General features: G+C 37.6%; 1 protein-coding gene across 8 annotated transcripts in view; it reads right to left on the bottom strand.

Moving 5' to 3' along the window:
* The window catches only part of tpm3 (tropomyosin 3), a 26,766-nt gene extending 2,619 nt beyond the window's left edge, over positions 1–24,147 (bottom strand). Inside the window, exons 1-10 of one of the 8 annotated variants that reach the window (XM_073821966.1) lie at positions 23,915–24,147; positions 22,918–23,043; positions 11,677–11,810; positions 11,452–11,569; positions 10,792–10,862; positions 10,369–10,444; positions 6,810–6,872; positions 4,929–4,998; positions 4,627–4,705; positions 3,503–3,885 (exon numbers count right to left, since the gene is read on the bottom strand). In XM_073821966.1, the coding sequence (XP_073678067.1) occupies positions 3,882–3,885; positions 4,627–4,705; positions 4,929–4,998; positions 6,810–6,872; positions 10,369–10,444; positions 10,792–10,862; positions 11,452–11,569; positions 11,677–11,810; positions 22,918–23,043; positions 23,915–24,028 (855 nt within the window). In that variant the 5' untranslated portion in view covers positions 24,029–24,147 and the 3' untranslated portion in view covers positions 3,503–3,881. Of the gene's footprint in view, positions 1–3,502; positions 3,886–4,626; positions 4,706–4,928; positions 4,999–6,809; positions 6,873–8,602; positions 8,679–10,368; positions 10,445–10,791; positions 10,863–11,451; positions 11,570–11,676; positions 11,811–14,461; positions 15,062–22,917; positions 23,044–23,914 lie in introns of those variants that run through there. The other 7 variants (XM_073821969.1, XM_073821973.1, XM_073821971.1 and 4 more) reach the window with 7 other exon arrangements.
* Positions 24,148–25,465: the final 1,318 nt, after the last annotated feature.

Here is a 25,465-nt window from a genome sequence, read left to right as displayed (position 1 = left end):
ATTAAATTGAATCGTGAAATCAGTTAAGAAAAAATGTAGATCAAGAATCGTTTTGGAATCAGAATCGGATCAGGAAGTGCCTGCAGATTCCCACCCCATAGCGGATTTCACTCAATAACCCGGGCTCCTTGTGAGGAAAATCAATAATACATTGACATTTGGTTTAAGCCTACACTTACATCCATTGCCACCTGTAAGCTCTTTCAGTAGCTTTGGTCACTGTATCAGTATTTTATTCTCAGAGTTGTGTATTCTGAATTGTGTTGCATTAAAAATAGCAACAGGCTCACCAAGCGCAACCATTTCATGTCATAATATGTCCAAAATATGTATAAAATGTTCATTATTTTAAACAACATAAATCTTTCATGAGGTGTCTACTACATATTTCAGTAAGAGACATCATTTGTGTTATATTACGCCATACATGTAATAATACCCAGAGTTCCCTTTAAGAATTCCTTGACTCCTTGAGGAAAACTTTAATTATAGACCATTTTGAGACCATGACAGAACTGGCTACATTGATACAATGTTAAGCTAGCACTACAAATCCTCTGTATCAGCACTATGTGTGCATAACAGTTGAGGTTTCACAAGTAGTGAAACCACTCAAATTTTTGGTGGAAGATACTGTAGATTACCCTGGAAATCCAGAGGTCTCGCGAGAGCACAATTTGAATTGTCTCTGCAAGACACTCTGGCATCGAGCAATGATGCAGGTTACTGCAATACGTAAGCAGTTGTGGGAACCAATCAAATCGGTGTATCTGATGTAGGCGGGCCAGAGGCGAGCTAAGCTGATGATGACAGCACTGCGACGTCCGAATATAGTAAACTTTGAAAGATCGCTGTCGCTACAGATGAACAACAAGTTGTTTGAAACGGCTTTGGCCGCTACAGTGAACGAGTTAGACTTGGCTTTCCATATAAAAGAGGAACCGAAAACTCGAATCGTTCCTTTGCAAGAAGGACGTTTTTGCTGTTTTGCCGACTGGATACGGCAAGAGTTTAATCTATCAGTTCACGCTTACATATAATTAGCCGGAGAATAGTAGTGCATGTTTGGCGTGCTGTCCAGGGAAGGGCTCCGAGCTCGGGAGTGGCCCGAACCCAGAGTACGTTACCCCCCAATAGGAGTAGTGAGAACTCGGAGTGATGAGATGGGGTGGTGGAGGTTTACTGATAAACCATCGAGTGAATTGAGGTGAGTCAGCTGTATTTAAACCTATGGCGCTGATTGACTTGTGATGTTTACGCTAAGCATCTGACGCGCTTCTCCCGAACTTTGTTAATGAAACATCATTTAGCTCTGCTGCTGGTAGCTAAGCGTGTATTGTTGTGATTGGTCGTGGCGTTATCCAATTGCGTGCAGTTAGAGTTTCAAATGCATGCTTGGTGCCCCCCCCTCGATTTAGGCAGTTTTCATTGCTCGATCCCAGACCCATAATCTTAATAGATTAGGGTCTGGATTTTTCCAGGCTAACTGTAGATAACATTCAGCTCAAATTATATGTTGGCTTGGTATCCCACAGTGTTAAAATTGTGCAAGACCGGCATGTCAAAGCTTTGCTTTCACAGCACTAGGGTAAATATAACTAAACAATAAACCAATTTTCAGAGAACTTGCAGCTAAACTAGAGCCTTTTCATTTTGCTCTATGGCATCAAGCCATCCATCGAGACCTTAGAGAGACAAGGACTTGTTTTTCAGTAGCTTTTATCAAGGCCACTGGTTGGTTTTCAGTGAACAGCTAAAATATTCCTTTCATACCTTTGTAAAACATTCACATTGTTGATGCTTAAATTGTTTAAATAACTTCTCACTAGTGCTGACAGCTGTTCAGCCATTTTGGCAGCCAGCTTCCATTTTGAAACAGAAAGTGTCCTTTTTGGAAAACGGAAACAGATCTGAATGGGCAGCAGGAATCAATGTTTCTAGCCTAAAGAAAAGCCAGCTGCCTGCTCCCTACCATTTATAATATATAACAACCCCTAGATCTACCCGACTACATCTGCTTTTCTAGCTCCCAGTCTGTTTTACTAGAAAAAGAGGGAAGCCAGTCAAAAGAAGGGGAATTTCTTTTCTAAATGGCACCACTACTACTCTAAAAGTGCATTTGTCAAACTTTATATGGATTTACCTTAATACTCATTTTGCAAAATAACTGATTGTATTTAAAAGATCAGCTCATTTCCAGAATAAAAAATTCCCTTTTCAATTTACTCACCCTATGTCATCCAAGATGTTCATGTCTTTCTTTCTTCAATAGCAAAGAGATTACATTTGAGGAAAACATTCCAGGATTTTTCTCCATATAGTGGACTTCAAGTGGGTTGAAGGTCCAAATTGCAGTTTCAATGCAGCTTCTAAGGGCTCTACACGATCCCAGCCAAGGATTCCACTTAAGTGGTGACATAAGGCAACCAACGAATGCACCAACGAATGCTGTTTCCGGGTCCAAGCATTAACTCATTTTACTTGAGAATACCAACTCAGCAGCCGTTTATGAGCACCGTTTATTCATATTAAATGTTTAAGCTAAATGTTTTCAAACTTACGGTGTACACCCCAGTCTCTGTGCTCACAGCATCCCAAACAAAAATAATTTGATTTATTCATTAATTTATATTTTTATTGTCTGGCTATCTGGGATTTCGAGTTAAAGGGGAGGATTCTAACTTTTTGGTAACTAGCTAACTTTGGCTAACTAGCATTATATCACATTGTGACTGTATAATTAGCAGTTTATTGTTTTCTGATGCCATCTGATAGAGCATTTTGGACCCTAAAGCATAAGAGGATGTTTATTCATGTACTTCGGTTCAAAAAGGTAGAGTAGGGCGAAAAATGTCATTTGCTGCTTCAAATTCTAAAACTTAAACTTCAAAATTTATGCAAAGGGTACTTTTGTCTACGTCACATTACTTCCGTCTACATCAAGAGTGAGCTTTTGCAAGACAAGCATTTGTGGTTAAAAAGTATATACATTATTTTTTTTAGAAAATGACTGATCGTTTTGCTATGACCTTTATTTCTTGGCTAGGATCGTGTAGAGCCTTTTGAAGCTGCACTGAAACTGCAAATTGGAGCTTCAACCTGTTGGCCACCATTGAAGTCCACTATATGGAGAAAAATCCTGGAATGTTTTCCTCAAAACTTATATTTCTTTGCGACTGAAGAAAGAAAAACACGGAACATCTTGGATGACGTGGGGGTGATTAAATTATCAGGAAATTTTTATTCTGTAAGTGAACTAAGAACTTACGCTCTTTTTTTTAGTTTTTTTTTCCCCTAATTCCAGACATTCAATTATGTGCCTTATGCACAAATAATAATCCTAACGACAGTTCAAACTTATGACTAATCACATTTAGAGATGATGAATTTCCTAGCTTTTATCTTTCAACCACAAGAAATTATTCATGCGCGATCTAAAATTGGTAAATGCTTGGCTGCCCAACACCAGCCCACTGTAATAAAGAGAGACAAGCAGACAATCAAAAGAGAGCAGAGCTTTTTTTCCTCCCTTCAATAAACATGGACACAACAAGGCATGAAAAATACAGCAAAGGTCAGAAGAGAGAGCAAAACCAGGGACAAACAAACACAAATCTCTAAATACAGTCAGATCCAGATAAGAGGAAGATGTTGGGGCAAATAAAGAACATCTAAAGAACAGAAATTCAAAGAAAGCAGAAACAGAACAAGGCTTAAATAGAGAAACTGAAACTACAGACACAAGCGCATGGAAAAATACACAAAGAGGGAAGTGTACACAGAAGATCAGAGAAGAAATGAGCAACAAATATGGACAGTCAGAGAAGACGAAGAAGAATTTCTTGAAGTCACAGTCAGCCGCAGAACAGTCCAGAAACTCTTTATCTGTAAACAGACACCAACGGTAAACACTTCTACATTTCAAAAGAAGGAAAGCCGCAAACCAAACGTGCAAGGGTTAACAAATGTTAATTCTTACATCAATAAAAGCCAAAGCTCTAAAAAAAATCCTCTCAAAACAACAATTTGAGGTTAAAATCCTTATTATTAACACAAGCTTTAAAAAGAACAGGTCTACCTTCCAATCCAAAACGCCTATTTATAGAAGGCAAGCTATAAAATGGGGCAATGATATGCTGCATGGTTACGAGGTCAGAACTATTAGCAATTTAGCATACGCCCACCCACATTTGCATACCTACACTATTCAGAAATGTGTTAGGAGGCTGTATTGCGTCTCTTTAACACTTAAAGGCACAGAAAATCAGCTTGCTTAATGGAGGGTAGAAAATATCCCCTTTATCTAAAAGTTAAATACGAAACCATTTAATACCGTTAGCATATTAGTTACTTGACAAATGCATACGAGTTAGAATCACACTATAGTAACTGTCCACGTCATGCCATTCACACCAACTCGACGGCTCCTATCAAGTATTAACTCCTTGCAGGCTGAGCTTTACACTGTATAGTAAAAGTATACGATCGGAGGTTATGATGCTCAAGGTTAGGTAACCAAACCAGTCAGGAGACTTAAAATCCGCCATTGCAGCAAAACTCAGCTGACCTAGCACAAGCAAACGGTAAGTCGCAGAACTTCACACACATGCACAAGCCTATATTTACATAGAGGTCATGTCGTTGAGGGCATGATCCAGCTCCTCACTAATGGCCTTATACTTGAGTTTCTGAGCGTAAAGCTCATCTGTTCACACACAAAGACAGAGCAGAGAGGAAGGAAAAGTCAGATGAGGGAGAGAGTATGACGGAAAGATAAAAGGAAATAGGAAAAACAGCAAATAAAGATTATGAATGTCAAAGCAGACAGGAAAAAGACAGGGAGATAATGCTATGAATAGAGCACGACCAGGGGATCGTTTTATAGCTAATGGAAGGAAAGAGTGGTAAAGAAAATGCCACAATCATACCTTCCAAATCATCAATGGTCTTCTCCAGTTTGGCCACAGACCTCTCAGCAAACTCAGCACGGGTCTCAGCCTGGCAGAAAAAGACAAGCATGTGTTAAAATTATGAAAAATCTGCATTATAAATAGAAAAGTTACTCTAAATAACTCGGTGCTGTCCAACGATTAATCACATCCAAAATAAATTTGTACACTATATTTATTATGTATGCATTTTTAATATATAAACAACATTTTTCTTAAATATATATGTGTGTGTGTGTGTGTGTGTGTGTGTGTGTGTGTGTGTGTGTGTGTGTTGGATGCAATTAATCATTTGGCAGCACTAAAATGAATACAAATCATTAAAATCTATTTATATAATGATAATCATCAATATCGTGATATTGTGAAAGCAAAATTGTCACGACATTATAGTTTTCTAACATAAAAGGTATTTAAAGTTGTGTTTCGGGCCATTATGCTTTGACACAGTATCTGTCAAACAAACTAAAACCGAAAGCGTAACATGGCTTAAAATCAAAGCAAAGCGTGCACGTCGTTCAGGGAATCAGCTTGGTATCCAGTGTTTTCCATGCCTCTGAACGTCTCCGTTCACAGTGAATGAATGCAGTGAACCCTTTTATTGCATGCGCTGCGAGTTTAGCGCGCGCTTCGGAATGCAACGGCCACCAGTTATGCTTTATTTTCGTGGCAGATGATTACAGCATTTCACTAGATTTGCAGTGAGACATTTTTGTAAGCCTGTTTTCACTAAAACTGGAGTTTTCCTTCAAAATAAAAGCTTTCCTGTTGTTTACGTTAAAATAAAAGCTTAAAAGTACAGAACAAATTTCTGACAGCTAGCGGTTTAAATGGGTAACGTTACTGCAGTCCAAATTCAAAATATCTCTTTTAAATATAGAAATTAGGAAGGTAGTTTTGTAATTTTCCTTCTGTAGTGTAAAGCAAAAATAACATACCTGAAATGAAATTCTCATTTATTTTGCAATGCAATTGTTTTACAACATATGGCTATTACTGTCATTGTTGTTTTTTATTATTAAATTCTAATTTGTCTAAAACACCAGTGTGGATGTAATTTAGACTGAGACAGTCTATCACAAATAAAAAGAGGGCTGAGACCCCTTTAAAGTTCAGGTATAAGTCAACTAACTTTTTTCTGACTTAAGTTTTCTTAAGAACATGGGTTGGAGCTCTTATTTTGAACTCTCAAAGTATATTAGATTTGTTTTTAACTTTAAAATGTATAAAATTTGCAATTTGTCTTAAATCATATTGTGAACTTCATATCGCAATATTATCGCATTGTGAGATTTTGATATAGTTACATCCCTAGTAAATCACAGTAACCCTAATGATATTAATAGTAACCTAAAAAAAAATTCATAATGGAGAAAAATGGTTCAAATGGGTGTAACATAATCCGCAGCTTGAGTTTAGGAAATGACTACCAGTTTGTTGAATGATGGAAGACATAGGAAGTGCTTGAAACTTGATTGAACTTGTTGCCCAATAGAACAGATCGTTTTAGGACGAAAACTAAGAGTAAAACTAATGCTAATGGAATTATAATTTTAATCTAGGTCAAACAAACCTGGAATTGTACACTACAAATATCGTCGGCTCCCTGACTTGCTTTTGTTCCTCTTTACTTCGGATAAAAGTATCTGCTAACTCAATGTAACAGATGTTTTCATTCAAAGGGACTTAAAAATGAGGAAGCCCTAGTAACTCATTCCTCCATTTACTAATACATGATTAAAGGATTATTGTGTGTGCAATGCACTTGGACATCTGTGCTTAACTGAATAAAACACTTATGAAGACATTAACTTTGGCAGCCCTAATAGAAACCAAACCATCCATGTGAAATGATCTCACCTCCTTCAGCTTATCAGTGAGGATCTTGATTTCTTCCTCATACTTGTCTTCCTTCTGGGAATACTGTAGGGAAAAGAAGAATATAGGTTGGGGTGGGGTCTTCTGAGAATCTTACAACTCAGCATGCGCGCACACACACAGACAGTGTGAGTTTGGCACTCTTCAAACCGACAGCGGTTTTCATGACACTTTAACACTGACATGTTTCTACAACAGCTCAAGAGTCGAAAAGTAGCACAGCTGTCTACGTTTTAACATTATGAGGCATGTTTTTCCCACTCTTTTCCTCGAAGTTTCTATGCAGGCCGGCCGAGTCCTGGCCTGCTGCTGTTGTGCAAGGCTTGTGACACGATGGCTGAGATTGCCGCTGTGCGCTGCCAGAGCTTTAAACAGATCAGGACATGTGCACAGGAATGCAGCTGTAACATCAACAAAACACCAGGTACGATAGAAAGGGAAAAACAGCCTGAACTTAGAATTTAAGGAAAGACTCCGTTTTATGGTTGATACCCTATAAATGACTAACATTTTATATATCCATACTATTTGTGACCCTGGCTGGACCACAAAACCAGTCATAAGGGGGCAATTTTTCAAAATCGAGATATACATTATTTGAAAGCTGAATAAGCTTTCCATTGACGTATGGTGTGTTAGGATAGGACAATATCTGACTGAGATAGAACCATTTAAAAAGTCTGGAATCTGAGATAATAAACAAATAAATAAAGTGCAAATAGCCTTTAAAGTTGCCCAAATGAAGTTCTTAGTGCATATTACTAATCAAAAATTACATTGATATACTTATGGTAGAGAATTTACAAAATATCTTCATGGAGCATGATCTTTACTTAATATCCTAATGATTTTTGGATAATTTTCACCCATACAATGTTTTGTTGGCTATTGCTACAAATATACCCGTGATACTTATGACTGGTTTTGTGGTCCAGGGTCACATGTAGTCAATAGCATTATACACTACAAGTAAATCAAGCATTATAACACAATATATTAAGCTAAAAATTCACTTTGAAATCTGCTATTGAAACAGAATTAGAAACAAATAAGACTACTTATAGGCTGTGCACATTTATAGTTAAACCAACACCATTTCTTGTGCAAACCTTAAGCAAAGATTTGATAAGGAAAATAAATGAGCTCCAATAATAGGATTCCACCTACAATTCTATTGCACTAACACACAGCATGCGCAGAATCACATGCAAATGATGGGCGTTTCTGTCATAAGCTGATCTCATGCAACGCAGCATTCATTAGCGTCACTTCTGCTTTATTATTCTAAAGGCATCCGAGACCGGTTGCGCTTGATTCTGTAGAGGACCAAAATGGTGACTCTTCATTCAATTCATTACGCAACAGTGATTTAGACATGCTGAATAACATCTCGTCTAATGGTGACATGGATATGGAAAATGAGAGGGGTGGTCTTCACTGTACCCCTATGGCCAATTACAGCGTTTTCTTGACGTAATGGTCTACCGCTGTAATCTGGTCCGACATGTGTGGCCTTTTGCTTCGGGTTATGATATACAGCCATACACCAAGCAAAAGGGCACAGTAAATGAGGGCGTTCGTGTTATGCTCACATAACCTGATAGATCACTGGTTTGGTAATTAGGAAGCCTATATTTGATTGCCTGGAAGGCAATTTGCAAGGCACATTTGTGGAGATTGAATCAGAGTTCCTTTGAGGGTTAAAAAAAAAGGAATGAACACTGCAACCAGTCAGAGATCGTGCAGAAGGAAACGCACTCACACAAGCTCCCTACCTTCTCAGCCTGGGCCTCCAAACTCTTAAGATTGTTGGTGACATTTTTCAGCTCCTCCTCCAGCTCAGCGCATTTGCTATATACAGAGCAGCCGTTTTGATTTTGGAGGAAGCAGAAAAGAAAGGGGCATAGGGCAAAGGGAAGACATGAAGACAAGCCAGCAGCAGTGGCAGAGTAATAGAGATGATGTTAAACACATGAACAGTAGAAGAGAGGCCTTAAATGATTGTTTTGTGTTGTTTACTTGACCTCATGTCATTTTAAGCTAACATCACTTTCTTCTGACAATGCAAAAAATGTATTTCGCAGTCCTGCTTGCACATGAGCATACAACTGAAGGACTGAGAAGCTCTAAAAACGACAAAATATATATTTTTATAAAGTATAATTAAGAAAAGAGCTTAACAGTAACACTTATCCTGCATAAATATAGTAGTCAACATTTGAAATGACTAAAAAAAAAAAATTCAAAAGTTGTCTTAAGACAAGAACGGCTTTTTTTTTTTAGGACAACTTTGATTAAAAGTTTTGATCCATTTCAAATGTTGACTAGTGTATATTAAATTGATCAAAAGCAATAGAAAGGACACTTATTCTTAAACGGTAGTCATTTTTGGTGAACAGAGACAACTTTACAATAAGGTTCATTAGTTAAACTAAGAATGAACAATACTTCTACAGAATTTATTAATCGTAATGTTAATTTCAGGATACACTAATGCATTACTAAAAATAAGTTGTGTTTGTTAACATTAGTCACTGCACTGTGAACTAGCATGAACAAACAATGAACAAATGTATTTTATAAACCAACATTAACAATTTTAAATATTGAATTTCAAATAATTTAAATGCTGTTCCTCACTCAATACGATCATATGGCTTCAGAGGATTCAAATAATATAGTGCACATTGTATGAACCTCTTTTGTGCTTCTTTGTCATTTTTGGAACTTGACAGCTCTCATTCACCATCATTATACCAATAAACAGGAATATCTGCAAAATACCTATTGAGTTTGACAGAAGAATGAAAATCACAAGTGTTTCAAACCACATGAGTAAACAATATCAATTCTTGAATAAACTATCACTTTGAAAATGTGTTAAAGTAGTGCATTTGTGTTGTCCTACGCCAAAAGTGCTTGATTTTGAACTTACTGCACATATCTAGTAACCCTCAGATTACATGTTATAAGCAAAACTGTGGTGGTGAGCAGATTTTAAGTGTCAAGGAAGCAAAACTAGCGTGATTCTAAAACAGAAAGCTGTCATGAGCTGTTCTAAGCAGTTTGTTGTGGAACATGAACACGTACGCTTTGGCTTGAGCAGATGAGACATAAAAATCGCACAACGACTGAAGCGTGTTACATGAACATGCACATCATGCTACTTTCAAGTAAACACGACTCATGCGGCTTTCGAAAGAATGATATCAGGAAGTGGATGGTTAGATGGGTGGAAGGAAGGTGGAAAGATGAAAGGATAGGGTGAAAAGATGAACCAGGTAAAACAGAAGCAAGAAAAAAAAAAAAAAAAAAAAAAAAAAAAAAAAAAAAAAAAAAACACGACCAGTGCTGAAAGGAGGAGTCCAGGTTTTTATGCTCTTTTTCCTTGCTATTTCACTTTCTCACTTTCACTCAAATATACAAAATCCAGATCTAGCTAGAAAGCAACATTCTCCCCAGTTGTCCGTACATCCCAACAAACACACAACCATGTAACGTCCGACATATAGACACAGAATTTTGCAACTAGCATATATACCTTCTCATCTGAGGCCTGTAGACTCTTCAATGTCTGGTCAAGAGCTCTCAGCTCCTCCTCCATCTGCTTGACATGGCTGTTAGTTTGAACGGGGAGGGGAAGTATGTCAGGTCAAAGGTCACACATGCTCAAACACAAATGAGAAGGGAGGGGGACTTATGAATTTAAGATGAAGTCAAGCCAATGAAATCACTCACTCTCTCTCACAAACTCACACAAAGGAGGATTATGGTTATGATAGAGCATTCCTATTGTCATGCAAAATGAGGCATTTTCTCACGCTGAGAGAACAATGAATTTGGTTTTAATAGGGCTAAATGGACACTAAGAAAAAATATGAGCTAAAGAGGACAGTATGTGTGGTCTGTAGTCAGTAAATGTGTTTAGGTGTCTGTATATTTTGATTTTGAATCTAAAATTAACCTCTCAGCAAGCTCTGCTCTCTCCTCTGTACGCTCCAACTCGCCCTCAACGATCACCAGCTTACGTGCCACCTGTAACACACATCAATACTTCATTGTCACAAATTGTTTTAACTTTATTGAATGATTACTTAAACATTTCTGCAATATTAAATGTATCTCTGAGGAAACTGGTGTAGTTAAAATGAGTTTCTAACTAAAACTAACTTGAAATAAGCTAAAATAAAAATATTAGACAAGAAAAATTAAATCAATTAGAAATACTGCCTTGGCAACTGAGTAAAGTTTAGGTTGAAGTACTAAAATGTGACCCTGGACCACAAAACCTTTGTCTTAAGTAGCACGGGTCAATTTGTAGCAATAGCCTAAAATACACTGTATGGATCAAAATTACCAATTTTTCTTTTATGTCAAAAATCATTAGGATATTAGGTAAAGATCATGTTACATTAAGACATTTTGTAAATTTCCTACCCTAAATATATCAATTTATTTTGTATTAGTAGTATGCGTTGCCAAGAACCTAATTTGGACAAAAAAAAGAAAAATACTCTTATGACTTGTTTTGTGGTCCAGGGTCACAAATCACTAATAAAAATTCAGAGAAAAATAAAATTAAAAAGCTCACTAAACAATATGTAAACAATACTGGATAATTCACCTCCTCATATTTGCGGTCAGCCTCCTCAGCAATGTGCTTGGCCTCCTTGAGCTGGATCTCCTGGAGCTCCATCTTCTCCTCATCCTTCAGAGCCCTGTTCTCAATCACCTTCATCCCTCTATTCCACAGAGAGAGCAAATTAAACAGAAGTAGGCCAAGTTAGGGTGGGATGAACGTTAGATATAACATCGCTCTGACTGTGTATGACTGACTACGCGCACATACCTCTCGCTCTCATCTGCGGCCTTCTCAGCTTCCTCCAGCTTCTGCAGGGCTGTGGCCAGTCTCTCCTGAGCACGATCCAACTCTTCCTCAACGAGCTGGATACGCCTGTTCAGAGAGGCCACCTCTGCCTCAGCCTACAAGACAAACATGACAAGAAAAAAAAACAAAAAACAGGACATTAGTCCAAATACACCATTCCACTGAACTTCAAGGGCCGCACTGGGAGTGTGAAGTGATTTGAGATAAGAAACAGGAGGATGGTAAAACACTGGGATAATCTGGAAGAGCTAAGAGGGCTTGGCGACAAACGTGGAAAACCAGAACCAATGAGACAACGGAAAAACTTCATGTGATGGAACCATTTGGGAGCTTCTGCTTGAGCAGAGTGGCACCACTATGTTTGCAATGGGCAATTATTTTGTGATGAGTGAGTGTGCACAGTGACTAAAATTGTTTTAGCAAGGCGGCACTATTAATAATGCTCTGACTAAGAACGGATTATTCAAAGCATTGTCCTAGACAACATTATAGCGTGGAAGCTGTCACACACAGGGTTACCGACATGACTGATGCCGTTTACTGAGAAAAGGTGTGCTGACTTTTCAGACTTATGTCTTAACCTAGTGGACAAAACGCAAGAAAATCCCACAGACATAAAGGAAAGGGATATCTTTAGATCAAAATATTGTAAAGACTTAGTGCTAGATTTACTAAACAGGGGAAATTAGTGTTAGAGCCATAAAAGCACCGATGGAAGGGGGAAATTCTGCATGAGATTTACTAACAAGACTCACATTAAAGAACACAGATGCAGCCAGATCACATCCATACTGACCACCGCAATCAAGAAGAGTGCAAATTATTGTCTGCTTTAAGAAACGCTTTTTTTTAATATCCTGGCAGTTCTATATTAACACGAAAAGGCGGTTTGCGCTGGTGCGAGCCGTTAGTAAATCTGGCCTTTAGTAGTGGGCTTTTTTGACTCTAAAAACAAGCGGTTATTTACAATACCACTGCAACTTCTTAGCCACACCCTAGCAACCATGTAACAACCAAAAACATCATGGGAAATGGCTCTTGAGTCTTATCTAGTTAATACGTAGCTAAACTCCTTCAAAAAGATTTTTACAAGATTTTACAAGAAGTACAAGCTGCAAGTACAAGTTTATCAGTTTAATTCTAGACGCAATATCTGAAATAACTACAGCTTCATCCCTCTATTCCATAGAGAGAGCGAAGGCCGAGTTAGCGTGGGATGAATGTTAACCTAGTGGACGAAAAAACGGAAATGGATAACTCTGGATCAGAAAATTGTTGTGAGCTTTTTTGGACTCAGATAACAAGCAGTTATTCACAATAGAACTGCCACATCCTAGCCACACCTTAGCAACCAACGTAACAACCAAAACATCATGGGAATTGGCTCTTGATTTTAAGTGTATTAAAGCCTGTTGGGGCACAAGCCTTATTTAGCTAATATGTAGCTGAACTCCTTCAAAAAGACTTCAGAATCTTAAAAGTTTCTGGAATGCTGGAATGCTGCAAGAAGCAGCAATTACAAGATTAAGTTTAATTTTGAAATAATAGCTGAAATCCTGAGGTAGTTTTTGTATAGGAAGCGATGGTGTCTTTCATTCATTCGTGCAAATGATTAAGGAGTGGTACTTCTACAGGTTTATTGAAATAAATTCACATTTTTTATTTGATATTATAGGTTATACGTGGTTTATGCAATAACATGAGCTGTCTATGACCACTGAGAAGTTTAATTCGGTGGGCCCGAAGCGCAAAACCAGGTTAACAACCGTGGGGCTCGCGCCTCGTCAGCTGAGAAACAGCGCTCGTGCACGGCTTCCGGATATGACGACACCACTAACAAACACTGGAGTTTCGCTCCTAATAAGGACTGAGGAATCTAAAGTCTGCGGGGTGAGTTCATCTCACGCAATGCCAATGAGACGGAAGGCATGGTTGAGTGATAAGCGACTTCAAGCAAAGAAACATCAAAACCAGACAAGTCAAATTCAGTTCGAATTCACAAAAGTTGCCAAGTGTTGAAATATAGGCTGCTGAAAGCCCAAGTGACATGCGTGAACAACTCAAAGTGCCGAATGAGCACCTGATGACCCAGATGTTAACGTGCTCGAATGATAACGCACCAATGGTGCGAAAAGCACTATTCTGAACGCAAATGAAAGATCCTTTAAAAAAAAAACCCAAGAATGAGTGATTCAGCGGAAAGTACTTTGTTACTTCCTTTAGGCCTCACCCGCAAAAATCCAGCAAACAATGTGAGACTAAAGAGGATGAGCTAAAAACCATCTGAGGTTAGCACATCTAAGCACACAAAGTGACATGTCATCGCACGATTTTCAGATCTGTATATGCTAATACACTTCGCTCTGGGTTTTGCATTCATTTTATGAACTATAGACGCGGGTACAAATGAAAATCTTCAATGAAGATGAGTCAATATGCGCATTAGCTTCTAGGTGTTGCAATAACCATCAAACCGGCCCATCATTTCTTAGTCTTGGCGGTTTAGAATAAACATATCGTTGTTATAAACCACCCTAAGCACATGCTTAATGTTTATTAGATATCGAAATAAGTTTTATAGAGTTACAAACAGATAATTCTTCACATTGGGCGTAGAATCAGGGCGTGAAAAGAAAAAAAGCACGACCTCCGCTCCGCACAAACGCGTGTGATACAACATAGCAATTGTGTTGAGAAATGAAACGATTTAACGCGATTAAAAGTATCGCCACATTGATACACTTACCTGCTCCCTGGCACGCTTCTCTTCTTCGACCTGTCTCTGCAAAATCTCGGCTCTTTCTTCTGCCTCATCTGCTTGCTGTTGTAAAACTTTGATCTTTCTCTTAACTGCATCGATGCTGTTGGTTCCGGCCATTTTAATGTGTTATTTAGGAGAGTAGTGTGGTCGAATAAATCAGATTCCGCTCGAGCAGCGAAGAAGAGAAGGAGGAAAAAAAAGTCCAAGGCACCAACGCCCCGCCAACAAGTCAAACGCAGAGCGAGTGGAAGTAACGTGAGGATCAGATGCTTCACGCGCTTGTCTTTTTGATTGGACCGACGCTTTCTTTAATTGTATTAGATACAAATAATAGTGTTTGTAAAAAGCAGGAACGATATATTTATATTATCTCGACCAGGAGGTTTTGAAAAGTTGAATTTAGCGCTAGCAAGGACGTGGCGAGCGTTTTGATCTTCAAGCAGGCGTTCGGTTTCTCATTCGAATTAATGAATGAGTTTTAATGTCATGAAGTCTTTTCTTCCCCTCCCCTTGCTTTCTCTTCACCCAATTTGTTCAGTTGCCTGAACTCTTCCTTTTTTTCGGCTCACTTCCGGATACCCCACCCAGTCCCCAACGGTTTGAGGACTTCGAATGTGGTGTAGCTGATTCTGGATCAGCGGCAGCACACAGTCAAGTCCCAGCGGAGCGAGTTTAAGGTTGATCCCCGATCAGCAGTTTTTTTGTGCGACCTGCGTAATTCTTACGGAAGAGCCACCCCTGTTTTACACGTGTCCTGGCCAGGTAGATGACGTAGAGCAAATAAATCATTGGCATTCCAGGCCACTCCTTGAAATCCAGGAATGTGCTCATAGATCAGTGGGAAACTTTTGGGCAACTGTGATTATTAGGATGTTAGGAATTTTGAGGAGGAAGAGAAGGGAATTGAGTTCACGGGGTCCATGGAATAACCATATTTGCTTATTCATTGAAGCTGTTCTCAATGTTGGCCTGACCAGGGTGACAACTATAAATTACTTAAAATAAGTTACACTACCAGTCAAAAGATTTTGAACAGTAAGATTTTAAATGTATATTTTTATAGAAGTCTCTTCTACACACCAAGCCTGCATTTATTTGATCCAAAACACAGTAAAAATGGTAATATTGTGAAATATTTTCAATATTTAAAATTATATTTTAAAATGTAATTTATTCCTGTGATCAAAGATGAATTTTCAGCATCATTACTCTAGTCTTCAGTGTCACATGGCCATTCAGAAATCATTCTAATATTCTGATTTGCTGTTCCAGAAACATTTATTATTATTATCAATATTTAAAACAGTTTTTTTCAGTATTCTTTGATGAATGGAAAGATCTAATAATCGGCATTTATCTGAAATAAAAAGCTTTTGTAACAATAGGGGGACAAAATAATAGAAATTAACACTTTTATTTAACAAGGATTCTTTAAATTGATCAAAAGGGATGATAAGGATATTTATAATGTTACAAAATATTTCTATTTCAGATAAATGCTGTTCTTTTGAACTTTCTATTCATCAAAGAAACCTGGAAAAAAATCTACTTAGCAGTTTTCAACATAATATTAATATTACATGTTTTTTTGAGCAGGAAATCAGTAATGATGCTAAAAATTCTGCTTTGAAATCACAGGAATAAATCACATTTTAAAATATATTCAAATAGAAAAGTTATTTTAAGTAGTTTTTGCTGTACTTTAGATGAGCAAAAGAGACTTACTGTTCAAAAACTTTTGACTGGTAGTGTAAATTAATATGCTTTATTACTTTAAAACTTAGCAATTCATTCAAAACATCTGATTGTTTCAGAGCAGCTTTATGGTATTAATAAGAGGAATAGAATCAATGATGCCAACTTCAAATATAGGACATCTAAATTCTGCTGTAAAGCAGCTAAAGACAGTGTCATTATTTAGCTCAAGTCAGTTAATTGTGCTGAGTTCAGTGGCTGTCAATTTTAACAATTAAACACAGTGGCTGACTTGGTTGGGTTTAAGTTTTAAACCCCAATTACGTAAGCCAAAAGGTCACAACAGCAATTTAAAGTTAACACAATGAGTTATGTATATCATAGAATGATTCACTATTACATTTCGGTGCTTTTATGATGGATAAAATTATGTGTTTTGGTTTTATGTGTCATTTGTAATGCTTCAGAACCATTATCCACTGAACTGTGTCTGGCATATCTAGGCTGTAAACGAGAACAAGGAGTGTTACGAATCCTTTACTTGTCATTATGTGTAATTTTATTGATGTTGTCACAGTAAGTTCCTGTGCTCTTGTGCAAGCAAACCCTGATTCAGTTTCTTAGTGCAGTCTGAGTAATGACAAAACCACAGTCATGCATTTTCATGTGTCACTGTGTCTGACATTAGGCCGCATTGAAGCAACAACACAAATCAGTTGGTAGCCTGCCTGTAATAGACACAGACCAATTGGATTAATTTATATTTTAGTTTTTAAACCAACATTCATACCATAATAACCCTAATAATAATGTGTGTGTTGTTATTTTTGTTTTCCTAGCTTACGAACAGTATTCTCATAGCTTGATAAATTTAAGGTTGAACCACTGATGTCACTTTTATGGACTGTTTTAACAATGTCCTTAGTACCTTTCTGGGTCTTGAACGTGTCAGTTGTGTTGCTGAAAGCTCTTGGATTTCATCAAAAAAATCTTAATTTGTGTTCCAAAGATGAATGAAGGTCTTACTGGTTTGGAATGACATGAAGGTGAGTAATTAATGACATAATTTTTATTTTTGGGTGAACTATCTATTTAAGTTGTGTTATAGCTAATAGGACTGTTTTTTATTTAGATTTACCTTCAAGGAAAACCTATGAAATTGAGAGATTTGAACAATGTGTGATTGTATTTGTCAGCTAAATGTAATAGTCTAACATTGCAATTTGGATTCAACACTATTGAGAGGTTCTATTATCTAATTTACCCACAGGACAATATGAGGTCATAAAGAAAAAAACAGTAAGCAAGTTGAATTCACAGGCCTGGGCAAAACTAAACAAGACTGTAGTAATGCTATCTGTTGTCTTTCTGTGCAATCCTACTGGTATCCGTACGCTATGTCCTGAACACTGTTTAAAGTATGCCCTAGGGTATGGTTTAATATGTTGATTTTGCAATTTACTTATTAAATTTGACAGACCTTAGAGGTTTAGTCTCAGAACAATGTTAAAGGTAAAGGAATGTTGACTGATCCTGAATCATCCTGCTGTAGACGAGCACCGCAAAAGCATGTTGCATCATCATTTCCTGTTTCACCCTTCCTGCCTTCCTTCACTAGCGTGGAACATGTTCCAGACCCCATGTAACTTGGGACGGGCCCAATATATGATATGTCGCTACCATCTCACCAGATGATGGCGCCAGATGATCTAGCTTGTCATAACAAGCCAAAACTCATATATACTATACTACTTTTTCGGCTATAAATTATTGATATTTTACTTGTTGTTTTTTGTTTGAAATGAGTGAGTGAATAGTAAAAACAGTAATATTGTGAAATATTTTTACAGTTTGAAATAACTTTTTTCTACTTTGAAGATGTAATTTCTTAATATTGTGATGATAAGAGATGAGGTAAAAGAGGTAAAAGTGACAGAACTGAGCAGAGATTACAGTTCAAGTCAAAAGTTTACATACACCTTGTTGAATATGGAAAATCTGAATTATTTTACCAAAATAAGAGGGATCATACAAAATGCATGCCATTTTTTTTATTTAGTACTGACCTAAATAAGATATTTCACATGAAAGACGTTTACATATGGTCCACAAGAAAAAATAATGGTTGAATTTATTAAAATTATCCTGTTCAAAAGTTTACATACACTTGATTCTTAATACTGTGTTGTTACCTGAATGATCCACAGCTGTGGGTTTTTTTTTTTTTTTTGCTTGTTTAGTGATAGTTCATCAGTCCCTTGTTTGTCCTAAACAGTTAAACTGTCTGCTGTTCTTGAGGTAAGTCCTTCAGGACCCACAGTTTCTTTCGTTTTTCATCGTTTTTGTGTATTTAAACCCTTTCCAACAATGACTGTATGATTTGACTGTAAGATCCATCTTTTCACACTGAGGACAACTGAGGGACTCATTTGCAACTATTGCATAAGGTTTAAATGCTCACTGATGCTCCAGAATGATAGACGACGCATTTCACGAGTTCGCCCTTACATCTAATCTGCTTGAGCGAGTAATAAGCATATTTTGGCGTGCTGTCCTGGGGAAGGGTTCCGGGCCGGAATACAGGCCGGACCCAGAGAACTCCCCCTGCTAGTTTAAGATAGAAACAGATTAGAAGTGGGGAGTAGGGGTGGAGGAGGGATGCCAAGAAACTGTCGCTGGATGGAGGTAAGACGGCTGGCAATATATTGGTGATGCGCTAATTGAATGATTGGTTTAAACGAGTTGCACCTGTGCCGAATGGATTGATTATCTGATCGTGCTCCTCCCGAACCTTGTTTATAAAACATCATTAAGAGCCAGGGGCGTAAACTTTTGAACGGAATAAGGATGTGTACATTTGTCTTATTTTTCCTAAATATCATATTTCTTTTATTTAGTACTGCCCTTCAGAAGCTAGATAAGATACTTAGATGTTTTCCAGAAGACAAAATAAGTTAAATTTACCCTGATCTTCAAATTTAAAACATTCAAATTTCAAATTTGTCATTATTGTGAAAAGATGAATCTCTAAATCATACAATCATTGTTGGAAAGGGTTCAAATACACAAAAATGATGAAAAACCAAAGAATTTGTGGGACCTGAAGGATTTTTCTGAAGAACAGCAGGCAGTTTAACTGTTCAGGACAAACAAAGAACTCATGAACAACTATTACTAAAAAAACAGCTGTGGATCATTCAGGTAACAACACAATATTAAGAATTAAGTGTGTGTAAACGTTTGAACAGGGTTATTTTTATAAATGTAACTATTATTTTCTCTTGTGGACTATATGTAAACATCTTTTATGTGAAATATCTTATTCAGGTTAGTACTAAATAAAAAATAACATGAATTTTATATGGTTTTTCTTATTTTGGTAAAACAATTAACATTTGGCAGATTCTGCAAGGTGTATGAAAACTTTTGACTTCAACTGTATATGTATCTCTGTCTGGGCTGATGGGAAACTGAAGCTTAGGTCTCTAAAGGCCTGCTGACGTTTTAGGTTATAGGTGACGAGGCCATGTTATGACATTTTGACCTTAAGACACAGTCACATAAACACATGCTCACTTACACCAACACGGTAAGACCCACTCATCCGCCCGCAGCAGCTGTACACACATTTCCTTAAGCATTTGGAAGACCTTAAGAACCATGACAATCTTCTTACTATTTCAGTTCTGCATTTATATGCATTTAAGTACAAAGGTTGTATCTATCATCAACCTCTCATTTTCACCATTTTCATTATAACTGCTCTGTACAATGTTCGTCCACTTGCTCAGAGCTCTATTTAAAGAATCCACCTCCGATTCAAACAGGATCACTGTGTCTGGTCGGCCTGTCTGTCAAGCTTGCACCGCATGACGATGAATGATTAATTGGACTCGAAAATACCACTAAATCCAATTGGGTTTATTGCTAAATTCTTTTTAACTGTGTGGGGTAGCAAGGTAAGTGATAGCTTGGTGGTGAAGTTTTGACTCAAGGTTGGGATGAAAATAGATTTCGAAGCGACAGCTGTAATGGAGGCAACCCACACTCACCCTCTGTTTGGAGCTACTGTTCTCATGCTGCTTGTCTGATTAAGGGTTGCCAGATTCAAAACAATAAATCCTTCCTCGCATTACAATGTTATATTACAGCGTGTCTCCCTATGGTATTGACATGGAATCTGCAAGTCTTTTTCTGCTCTCCCACTCTCTGTAAGTTCAGAGATGATCGCGCAACCTGTCATGCTGGTGTTTAAATGGTTTAGATGGTCAGCAAACTGGTTGAAAAGTGCCAAGCTGTTTTTTTTCATGCACTATGTTCTTATTTTGTATTATCTGCCTCTCTCTCTTTCTCACACACTATTCAAAGCCTGTGGTATTCAGTCCATCTTCCGAAGGCCGAATTTTATGACAACAGGTGTGCCTGCTATATCCGGAGCCCAGAACAAAGGGACAATGACAGGCAATAGATAGACATACTTGGTGTAACGTTTAAGCATGATGCCACAGCCTTAGTTTAGCTGTCAGAGAGCGAGTCACGTTACACAATGGCCTTTTTCTTATTTGAGATGATTCAGTTGAGATGTGTATGAAAGCAATAGCTAATAGACTGATCCATTTTAAAGTCCAAGTTGTTATGTTGGAAATCAAAGCTTTTTCATAAACACTCCAAACGTGACTATCCAAAAAGAATGATACTAAAAAAGACTCACAAAGCTTTAAATCTCTACTCAGAGTCTGTTCATGCCTGGAATGTGCTTTCTTATGTTCATTGTGTTCCTCTCACAAACACTGATTTACAGCCCTGCTGCTAAATCAGCAGTCTCAAGGTAGTAATTTTCTCACTGAGGCCCGCAGGCAAGAGTAATACGCACAATATCACCCACACTTTTTGTCACACTTTTGTGTTAGTTATGGATAAGGTGAGAACCAAGAACTTATTCTGATTCAGAATAAACCGATAAAAAATACTGGGACTAAATGACGCTCTCTAAAGTGCTTTTGTCTGCCAATGTGGATGGAATACCACATTAAAAAGACCACATTTTAAAAGAGTTTATTTAGTGTCGCCACAACATAGCTACTGAATCTACAGCATAAAACAAACATGAACAGTTGTTCAATTTCCAAACAAATGACTGTCATTAGCTGGATATTTTTAGTGAATCAGCAACATGCAGCGCAACCAGTGTAGTCCGATTCTTAAACGAGTGACTCCTATGAGCCAGTTCCTTTTTAGTGACTCGACAACACGCAGCACTACCAGTGTATTACATTCTTGAAAAAATGACTCTTATGAGCCGATTCTTTTTAGTGAATCGACAACATGTACAACATGTACTGTTCTTGACTCAAATTACTCTTAGAAACTGATTCTTTTTAGTGAATTGACAACATGTAGAGTCACCAGTGTGGTCTGATTCTGAAAGACTGAATCTCCTGAACTGTTTCCTGTAGTGAATCAATAACATACTGTACAGTGCTAATACTGTAGTCTGATTCCCAAATGAATCATTCTTATGAGCAGTTTTTTTTTAATGAATCAACAGCATGCTGCACTACCAGTGTAGCCGACTGCTGAACAAATGACACTAATGGACCAGTTCTTTTTAGTGGATCAACATGCAGCACTACCAGTATAGTCCGATTTTTTTAACAAATTACTCTTATTAGACGGTTCTTTTTAGTGAATCAACAACATGTAGAGCAACCAGTGTGGTCTGATTCTGAATGATTAAATCTCCTGAACTGTTTCTTGTAGTGAATGAACAACATACACCACAACCACAGTAGTCTGATTCCCAAATAATTCATTCTTATGAGCTGTTTCTTTTTAGTGAATCGACAGCACACCGCTCCACCAGTGTAGCCGATTTCCAAATGAATGACTCTAATGAGCCGGTTCTTTTTAATGAATCATCAACATGCAGCGCTACCAGTGTAGTCTGATTCTTAAAAATATGACTCCTATGAACTGGTTCTTTTTAGTGACTCAACAATATGCAGCGCTACTAATGTAGTGTGGTTTTTAAACAAATGACTCTTATGAGCCAATTCTTTTTAGTGAATCAAAAACATGCAGCAGGACCAGTGTAATCAGATTCTTGAACGAATGCATCCTATAAGCCGGTTCTATTTAGTGACTCAACAACATGCAGCGCTACTAGTGTAGTCAGATTTTTAAACAAATTACTCCTACAATTTTACGATTCTTTTTAGTGAATCGACAACAGTGTTGTCTGATTCTCGAAGACTGATTCTCCTGAACCGTTTTTTTTTTTTTTTTTGTAGTGAATCAACAACATAAAGTGCAACCATTGTAGAAGCTAGCTGTTTGTTCTCACAGAATGATTATTTTTCATTAATCAAACACATAACAGTGGCAAAATTTAAACCTGACTGGTTGTATGATGTTGTGTAAAGATAGGCCTACACAAATAATGTATGTTTATATGGTGTTTTTTAAATATATATTTAGGTCAATTAATACACTGCACTTATGCTGCCTCTAAAAATATTGTGAAAATTGCTAGATGACAGTATGAATACATTTAAGGGTATAAATTAGTCTGGCTAGCTGACATCACAGTCAAAAATGGGGGTAGCGACAGTGTCAGCTGTGGAGGAGTGAATGGAGAGAATGAGAGGAATGAAGGGGTGGGACCAACAAGAATCCCGGGATGAAGTTTTAAGAGTTGCATTTGTATTTGCGTGCGATTTGGTGCTTTGTGATTGTCAGTCACTCACATCTGCAGCTTTCTTCTCAGATATCTCCAGTTTCTCCTGGGCGTCCTTCAGGGCCTCTGAGTATTTATCCAACTCATCTTCAGTTCCCTTCAGTTTCTTCTGCATCTGAATCAGCTCATCCTCATGCTGGGAGAAAGAAAGAAAGACAGGAAATATGAGAGTGGAGGAGATACAAAGGGAGAGGGAGAGGAATATTATCGGTATGAAATCATCCACTATAATACATCTTCACACATCACTTCTACCTCAAGCTGGCACAATGCAACACTTTCCAGTGTCTTCCAGTGTCCACCTTCTTGAGGTGATGAGCTAAGATAAGGAGCTTACCAAAGCTATAACTATAATCTAAATGTGAATACTCTCACAGGCAACCCAAAACTTTCACACATCCTCAGCCATCTCTGCAACTCCCTTCGCCATCTCTTGCTAAGACTCTGTTTATTCGCACTGCATTCTTTCAGTGGCAGATCACAGCCTTGCAACTGCTACTTAGTGCGAGGATCTAAGACTTCACATATTAAGCCTCGGTGGTGGGCGCTTGTTTTCCAAGAAGGTCTTTGGACAGTTGGCAGCACTGGCCAGGTGCATTATATTCTTACGGATAGTCCAAACAAACATAAAACTTCTGTCACTATTTACTCCCCTAATGTATGACCTCTATTCTTCTGTGGAACACAAAAGAAGATAATTTGGAGAATGTTGGTAACCAAATGGTTTTGGATCCTATTGACTGTGAACAAAGTACTAAGGAACTTTTGTGTTTAACAGAAGAACGAAAGCCATACAGGTTTGGAACAACATGAGAGAAGTAAATGATGACAGAATTTTCATTTTTGGGTGGACTATTTCTTTAACACAGATCTGTTATGGTCCAGATTAAAAAATTGGGCCTATCATTTGGTCCCCAAATAAAGAACTTTCTCTAAACATCAGCACTGAAATGAAGCATCTCCAATCTTAGTTTTCACAATCTTTGACCTTTCCACCTCTGTCTCACCTGTTTGCTTCTGTCCTCTGCTCCTTTCCTGTCAGTCTCCGCTTGTTCGGCCTGGTCCAGAGCATTCTCCTTATCCAGCTTGAGCATCATCATCTTCTTCTTGATGGCCTCCATCTTGGCGTCGGTGAGTAGGGCTCACGGTACGAGAAACAGAAAGTGTCAGTGCAGGAGGTGAGGGCTAGTGGTTTAGGAACAGGAGCTGGTCAAGCGAGGAAAGTGGACAGAGAAAGAGAGAGAGGGGGAGTAAGTGGAGAGAGACCAAACTCAGCCAAGGATAGTGGGAGGGCATTTATATCTGGGGGCATCAGACCACACCCATTTTTACAAACCCCGCCCATTTACTCATCATAGCTCACCTAATACAGTCATAAGTCCTGTTTGGTGTCTGATGTGCCGATGATGTAGTGCTATAACGTTGATTCCCAGGACCTTATCGTTATTAAAAATTCGTTTTGCATACGCCATACAGCTTTGCATTCATTATTTCCTTTTTTCTTCTACATATATGGTTTTCATCCTTCTTTTTTGTTTCCAGATCATTCTATTCTAAAAGAATGAGCTGGAAGATATGACACGACAAAGACAAGAATGGAACAAGAATGGACGCCAGTGGACAGAGCCGAGGTTCGGCTATAATAAGACAAAGCCACTGTGTTTGTGACAGGCACAGGTGTGTGTGTGTGTGTGTGTGTGTGTGTGTGTGTGTGTTACATTACTCACATCCCCAGCTGCACTGTTCCCTTTATGGCTCGTCAGTCGCCACAATGATCGCTTTACCTCTTTTTTTCTAATGTGAGACACTGTTCTATCATTAACTTGCCCTGGCCACGTATAACAAGGCTTTGGGGAACAACACTTGATGTGGTAAGATTGCTTTGGAATGCAACAATTCCAAACACACTGCCATCTAGATGATTTAGTTCTTTAGACGTCTCTTCTGCTCACCAAGCCTGCATTTATTTGATCCGAAGTACAGCAATAACAGTAAAATTGTGAAATAATTTTACTATTTAAAATAAATGCTTTCTATTTGAATATATTTTAAAATGTAATTTATTCCTGTGATCAAAGCTAAATTTTCAGCTTCATTACTCCAGTCTTCAGTGTCACGCGATCCTTCAGATATCGTTCTACTATGATTTTCTCAAGGAACATTTATCATTATCAATATTTAAAACAACTGAGTCTATTTTTTTCCACAATTATTTGATGAATACACTATGCCATTCAAGAAATTATAGAATTCACATTTTTTAGCAAGGATGCTTTACATTAATCAAAAGTGATTATAAAGACATTTAGAATGTTACAAAAGATTTTTTTAGATAAATGCTATTCTTCTGCACTTTCTATTCATCAAAAAAAAAAACTATAAAAATTCTACTCAGCTCTTTGCATAATAATAATAATAATAATAATAATAATAATAAATGATTTTGAGCAGTAAATCAGAATATTAGTATGATTTCTAAAGGATCATGTGACTGGAGTAATGATGATAAAAATTAAGCTTTGAAATCACAGGAATAAATTGTATTATTAAAATATATT

Source organism: Garra rufa, chromosome 17 (genome assembly GCF_049309525.1).
Source record: "Garra rufa chromosome 17, GarRuf1.0, whole genome shotgun sequence".
In the NCBI taxonomy this organism is placed as follows: Eukaryota; Metazoa; Chordata; class Actinopteri; order Cypriniformes; family Cyprinidae; genus Garra; species Garra rufa.
Note: the sequence above shows the minus strand (reverse complement) of the source record. Positions and strands in the feature narration are given on the sequence as shown.